The 7075-nt window shown below is 35.3% G+C and overlaps 1 protein-coding gene across 2 annotated transcripts; it reads right to left on the reverse strand.

The window, feature by feature from the left end:
• Positions 1-2565: 2565 nt before the first annotated feature.
• Positions 2566-3524, reverse strand: LOC108724318 (cuticle protein 16.5). Of its 2 annotated transcripts, XM_018450636.1 has the most exons (3): positions 3433-3524; positions 2820-2990; positions 2568-2771 (listed from the first exon to the last, which is right to left on the reverse strand). In XM_018450636.1, exons 1-3 carry the CDS (start codon positions 3442-3444, stop codon positions 2655-2657), a joined length of 300 nt encoding a protein of 99 aa, XP_018306138.1. In that variant the 5' UTR covers positions 3445-3524; the 3' UTR covers positions 2568-2654. The 2 variants fall into 2 exon arrangements, with proteins under 2 accessions (XP_018306137.1, XP_018306138.1); XM_018450635.1 differs by having other exon boundaries at positions 2566-2990.
• Between the last annotated feature and the right edge of the window lie 3551 nt (positions 3525-7075).

Consider the following 7075-nt stretch of genomic DNA (forward strand, 5'->3'; position numbering starts at 1 on the left):
TACAGGGTGTTTCCAAATTAAATGGCAAAACTTCGGGAGCGTGTAGAGGAGTAAAAAACTAAGAAAAAAAGTCCTATAGACATATGCTCCTTTTTGCTTTGTTTCGCAGGAAATCACGAAAAAAGAAAAAAATATATTTAATTTATTATTTTAATTATTTTATTTATAAACTTTTTAATGAAGATTTTGTTCGAAATGTGCACCTCTTGCAGCAATACAAGCATTGCATCTGTCAAACACGGCTCTTGTAGCAGCCAGGCCTTTAAAGCATTACCGTTGCAGAAACCGTATACAAAAACCATATCAGCATATTCACTATTAGAATACGTACGCGGCATATTGCAAAAGACAAAATTCATCTACTATTAAAGGCTTTCAAAGAGCGACTGACAAATTCATAACAGAAAGTGGAAAATGTAATCAAATATGTCGGTGCTAGATATGGCAAGAAATGTAAACATTTTTTTTCGATTTCTCTGAAACGGAGCAAAAACGAGCATATGTCTATAGGACTTTTTTTCTTAGTTTTTTACTCCTCTACACGCTCCCGAAGTTTTGCGATTTAATTTGGAAACACCCTGTATATATATCTCCATCTCTCACATTTATCCTCGCCAATATGTAACTTTTCACGGATTTTAATTACTTATTTATATTGTTACTTATTTATATTTTTCGATCTTGCCGATCAGCCTGTATTGTCAATGCATGGATTACTGCAAGATTACGTAAAGACACGTGTTGTTCAATTGACAAATACATCTCGACAATTACATTCGTTTTGGTAGGAGTCGAGGGAGAATCGAGATAACCGTTTATCCTTGGTCTTTTAATGTCACGAGTAGGTGTCGATTCACTTTCGATAAGTTTTATGGGCTCATTTTATGTTCGTAGGTATAGAATTGCCGCCCGTAGGGAGCAAAACGAGATTATCGTTTATACATTTAGATTTCCTTTAGAGAGAGTTAAACGTCTATAATTATGTTTCGCATATATTTATTTCTATTAATCTCTTAAATGCATCTTCCTCTAGCTTGTTCTAGAACTTGACAAAATAAAACGTTATTAGTTTCCTTAATTTGTCCATTTCTCTATTACAACTTCTTTTACTTTGCTCATCTTTTTTTAGAGCTTATATGATATTGAATATCGAATATTAACAAAAAATAAAAATTAATATAACATCGTCTATATTATAAATATACAGCACACGTAAATCTAGTTGCACTCTGCGTACGTGTTTCGTTAACAAAAGTCAAACGCTTAGCGCGTTTTTGTCTTGATACACAGTTTTCCATGTGAATATCTGAGAAGCGAAAAATCAACTCTCACGATTGCATTATTATATGAATTAACACAAAATATTATGCAAATATATATATGTATAAATGTAATATGTATACAAAGTATTTTATTGTGTATTGTGTGATGAACATGTTTACAGTGCTGTTATCGACGCTACCATATCAGATGAATTTATATACATATAAAGCGCAATCAATTGTATTTAAAAGGTTCAATTAAAGGTGGTAAAAAAGTATCTATATAACGAAAAAATTAATATATACATATATCTTGTTATATATTCTCGATGTGCTTTAGTTAGCAGGATTTCATCAGACTAACCAAAAACAACATGACGTTTAACATATTGATCATCATATCTCAAGAGAGAAAGATCGATCGATCTATATAATTTCGAGTAGACGAGCATGTAGGGCCGATCAAGGCAACGGCGTTTCACTGCACGCGGGTAGACTCGACGAACTTGAACTTGAGAAAAAATGTGCGGGCATCGCCTTGAAGTTCGCTCCGTTGGCTGATGAGATCCGGTTGACTAAGCGGGAAAGAGGGGGACTGGAAACCAAAACAGGACTGACCGTATTGAGAAAATTATACCTACTAGCAGAGGCCACGCGACGTCGACGATCTCAACGAGTTTCTCTCTCCCCCCCCCTCTCTCTCTCTCTCTCTCTCTCTCCCTCTCTCTCTTTTTCACGTTTGCTTTTGTTTCCTTGATTACGTCGTGACATAAACCGCTTGAGACACTCCTGTATTGAGCGAATTAAACTCATATAATATACATATATTCTCGACTTTTTTTCGCTTTACTCCAAATCAAAAGAACTAAAAAGTATTGAGGAGAATTTCTACAGATAAGATATATATATGTGTGTGCGTGTGTGTATATGTGTTTACTAGGAAATATTAAATAATCTTATCCATAATTTTCAATATGCTTGTACATACGAGTATATTATTATATGTATATTATGTAATATCTAATAATAATATTTTATTATATGCATAGGTAAAACTAATAATATACTGTTAAAATATTACAATGACTAAATTGAATAAATTAATTAATAAAGTTTCTTATAGACGAAGAAAACTTTATCTGATTATAGAGAGAAGAGGGAAAATCTTTCTAGAAAGATGTAAATTTTTAATAAAAAGTACATATAGATTATGAATAAAAATCGAATACGATGAAAATTCAGATGGAAAAATAGAATTTATTGAAAGTATTACAAATACTTGACATATCGTGAGATAACATTTGAATTGCAGTCAATCGATCGTTTTTGCCATCGAAATTTGCGATAGAGATTCAACAAGCCTGGCGCATCGAGTTTGCGGTTCGCGATGGATTAGAGTAGGAGTGGTGCAGAATAGGCAGCGTATCCTGCGTATGCAGCAGGTGCAACGGCGTGAGTGCTGTAAGCTGTTAGAGGCGACGCGGCGTAGGCGATTGGAGCGAGTGGAGCGAGTGGAGATGCTGCTGCTGCTATCACGGGAGCTGCAGCGAGTGGAGCTGCGGCGAGCGTGTTGTAATTTCTAGCGACCACTTGACTGCTACTCGCTGTCACGATGGGCGCTGGAACTGCCGCAATTGCCGCAGGTGCTGCCAAAACCGCTCCTGGCGCAGGCGCAGGTGCAGGTGCAGGTGCAGCGTATACGATAGTTAGGACAACGGAGAGAACGCACTAAAAGAACGAATTGTATCATGCATATTATATACTCATTAACGAACATTATGACATGATGTATAAGTGATAGAAGAAAGATAAGATCGAAATGGAGAAAAACGCATTAATGTTTATACGTTTGTCAATAACGCGAGAGTTGTTACACATATCTATATTCTTTTATTACATTTTACAAAAAATATTTCTAAGATGTTCAAATAAAAAGAATATTTTGCAAACAATTAGAAAACAATAGCGCTTTCAATTCCAAGTTTTACATACATGTATAATACATATAATACACGTATTGTTTTTTATAAAGAAAGTAAAACGATAATAATTGAACGCAATCAAGATTGAACAAAATTCTAAAAATACTTAATAAAAATAAATCACACTTTGATTATATGAAAAATAGTTATAAAACGCTTAGTAGAGCATTACAACCTCAAAAACTCACCAGCTTGAACATGTTGAACGATTTAATATCGAGACTGCTTGAAGCGATGAAAGAAAGGGTTCTGCTTTCTGATTGAAAAAGCAAAAGCCTTTATAGCGCTTTGTTCGACCCCCATCTGGCACATCGTCAAGGCCAACTTTACCTGTACCTCCTGGTTAACGAGCAGGGAGCATCGCCACCGCGCGCAGCGTTTCGACGCGGGCGCCTCTTAGCGCAACTCTCTCTTTCTCTTACAAACACGACGAGCATCCTCAAGTGGCTGGTTTCCTTTCAACGCCAATATTTTCGTCATTCATTTGCAACAATTCAACAACCTTCGATTAATGGCTAGCGAAACAACATTGTTATTCCTGCATTAACGTTGCTCAAATGCCTTTCCAAAAACAGCAAACTTATTCCATTTGTTCCATCTTCTTCAGACTTTCATCTCGAGATTATGTTCCGTTAGCTTAACACATTTGATGAAGATTTCTTCGTTTTCATTCTTAATTCCTAATTCCTTTCAATTCCATTGATTGTTGGGGGTTGGAACATGTCATTTATCTCTTTGTGCATGCATATGTGTCGATTGAGAAACGTTCTAAGAGTACACACAGCACACTTTATCCTAGGAATATCTAACGGACGTCGTTTTGGGATATCGCGATAATCTTGTGATATCCATGGATGGTCTCAGTTATCCAACGGATATCCTGGGGATATACAAGTGTCCGCATGTGTGAGGTCCCATGGACGTCTTAGACGACATCCGTGAGATATCCAAGCAACTCCATGAGATATCACAAGTATATACACACACATATATATATATGTGTGTGTGCATGTGTGATTGTTATCTAAAATAAAAGGGAAATGTTTTAGGATTTCATATTATGGAAGCGAGAAATACGTTGTTGTCCTATTATTACATAATGAAATAAAAGATTAATTTGAAGTAATATGTGTCATCTCTTGTAATTCATATATTCTTAGGCTTATTTATTATTCTTAATTTATTATTCTTAATTTATTATTCTTAGGCTGCGTTCGGAAATGTTACTCAAGTGCCTTAGTGTATCGTTTTATCGTTGTTGTTCCCAATGTTAAACAAGGATAGGATGAAACATGGGGGTATCCAAGTAATGTTTTCGAATACAGCCTTAGTATAACATTCAGTATAATAAAAATCTTTGTAAGCTTCATATGAAATATATCTTAATTGGCATGTAGTACATCATATCGTTTGTGTCCAAAATAACATTCTTTACTTCTATAAATCTTTTATAGTTCTGACACTTTCCAATTGCGATTATTGCAAACCTTTGCTGTACTCTAGGCATCCTAGCACATTTCTTGGAGAACTATGTTGTGTGGTGGAAGGATTTGAATTATGGTAGGTATCATAAGATATCCTATTAATATCTTAAGATATTAATAGGATATGCTATGATATCTTACGATTATGTTTTATTTTCTTTGGATATCCCGGATGGGATACGTCATATCTTGCGGGGACTTATGCAGAGAAAATAAAATATATAACATATAAATAATAAGATTTATAGATCTGATGGAACGGAACATGTAGATACGAATTCAAGAATTTATGGTAGTGTACGCTTCACGATTGTGCTAATTTGATCGAACTGCATGTACGAATAGAGCTGTTCGCTAATTGTCAGCCAGCAGCTGTAAGCCAATCTGAATGCGTTCCACGTAATCATTTTCCCTGTCGTGCAACCTTGCCATACATTGTATTCGACCACGTACCTAGGCAGGGAGGATTACATAACGACCCATTGATCCGCGCCAGTCGTGTTTATATAATTCGCGATTGGGCAGATATCTCGGACACAGAAACAAGCGATTTGTGGGATTCGTTCCCAGCTCATCGTTCGATCAAGGCTATCGTAAAAGATTTTTGAAGGCTATCAGAAAAGATGTATCTTTATTCTTTGTCGTCAATTCACGACCTTGCCCCTACTTTAAGAAAATAATTCATTTTTCATCTTGAACAATGAAAAAATTTGTCGACATTATTCAATCTCTTCTATGTCGTACTTGTACAATTTACTTATCAAATATAATATATACCAACATTTAAATTTAATAAAATTGGTTGATTCGAGATCGATGAGTTATTATACCTACGATGATTCTCGAAATATTCCTGTTTCGCGCCCAAAGTCATCGTGAGTCAGGTCGCGATTTTAGCATGACATTTTGGGTTACGCATCGATAATCTAGATACTCGACGATTTACGTAACGTCGTAGCTTCTTGAGCAAGTAGATCGACGCACGTACCTGAGGAAAGTACCTATACGTCGGAACGCATGGCCAAAAGCGAAACGAAAGCGAAAAGTAGGCGGAAAGCGATTGTCGCTGAATGATCGAATCGATCAAATCACCTCATGTATCAAAGAAATATCGCTAAATACATATAAGAAGTGATCGAATCCCTTATAAAATTCTCGAGTACCAGTTTCTTGCAGTTTCTCGTACATACATACAGGCAACGCGCGACGAGGCGACGATCGACATGACGCGATGCGATGACGCGCAAACAGGGCAGGAAAAATATGCGAAAGCCTTCAGTCTACAGATTATTTGAGCGAATGCAGCAGGCGGCAAAAGTTGGAAACTCGATCTTGTCCAACCACATCGCAATCTCGTAACCTTGAAAGATATATATCCTGCTTCTGATCTTGCTCATCGCCACAATGACGACAAAAACAAATTCTGGCGATCGTTTGCATACTTGATATGTATATCCGTTCGAGGGTACAAGTCGTTGATCCCAAGCTTTTTCTATCCCTTATTTGATCTCTTCACAAAGAAGCGTGCCGATCGGAAAAGAAAGATCCGTTCAATCAAGAGGCCGCAATTATATATACAGGGTGTCCCATAACTCACCTGACAACGCTCGTGGGCAGGTAAAGCGGACTGAACTGAGTCGAAAAGTCCTCTACTATTTTGTAATTTTCGCAATAGTTAACAAGATTAATTACTAAAAATTGCCGAATATTGGTCTTCAATAATTTTTTTCTCAAATACTATCAATTTTACAAAAAAACTGCAAGAGACAAAAATTATTTTCTTCTCATAAAGTTCTGAGAATTTTTTCAGAATTTTTTAATACCGGATTTTCATGATGGTAAAAATAAGAAAATGCAATACTAAAAAGTTGATAAAAAATTCTGAAAAAATTCTTAGAGTTCTATGAGAAGAAAATAAACAATTTTTGTCTCTTGCAGTTTTTTTGTAAAATTGATAGTATTTGAAAAAAAAATTATTGAAGACCAATATTCGGCAATTTTTAGTAATTAATATCTTGTTAACTATTGCGAAAATTACAAAATAGTAGAGGATTTTTCGACTCAGTTTAGTCCGCTCTACCTGCCCACGAGCGTTGTCAGGTGAGTTATGGGACACCCTGTATATAATATATACATATATATATATATATATACATACTAGATATGTAAATATCTTTAAAACAATAAAATGTATTAATCTTAGATTAGAGCAATAAATAAACAAATGTAATATCTCAAATATATAAAATATAGTTATACTTGCTTCCACAATTAAAAAAGGAAACAAAAGTAAATTTAAAAGAAGATAAATCACATTTTTCGCTCAATTATGTCAATACACTGGCTA

This window comes from Mycetomoellerius zeteki, unplaced genomic scaffold (assembly GCF_001594055.1).
Source record: "Mycetomoellerius zeteki isolate Tzet28-1 unplaced genomic scaffold, Tzet1.0 scaffold290, whole genome shotgun sequence".
In the NCBI taxonomy this organism is placed as follows: Eukaryota; Metazoa; Arthropoda; class Insecta; order Hymenoptera; family Formicidae; genus Mycetomoellerius; species Mycetomoellerius zeteki.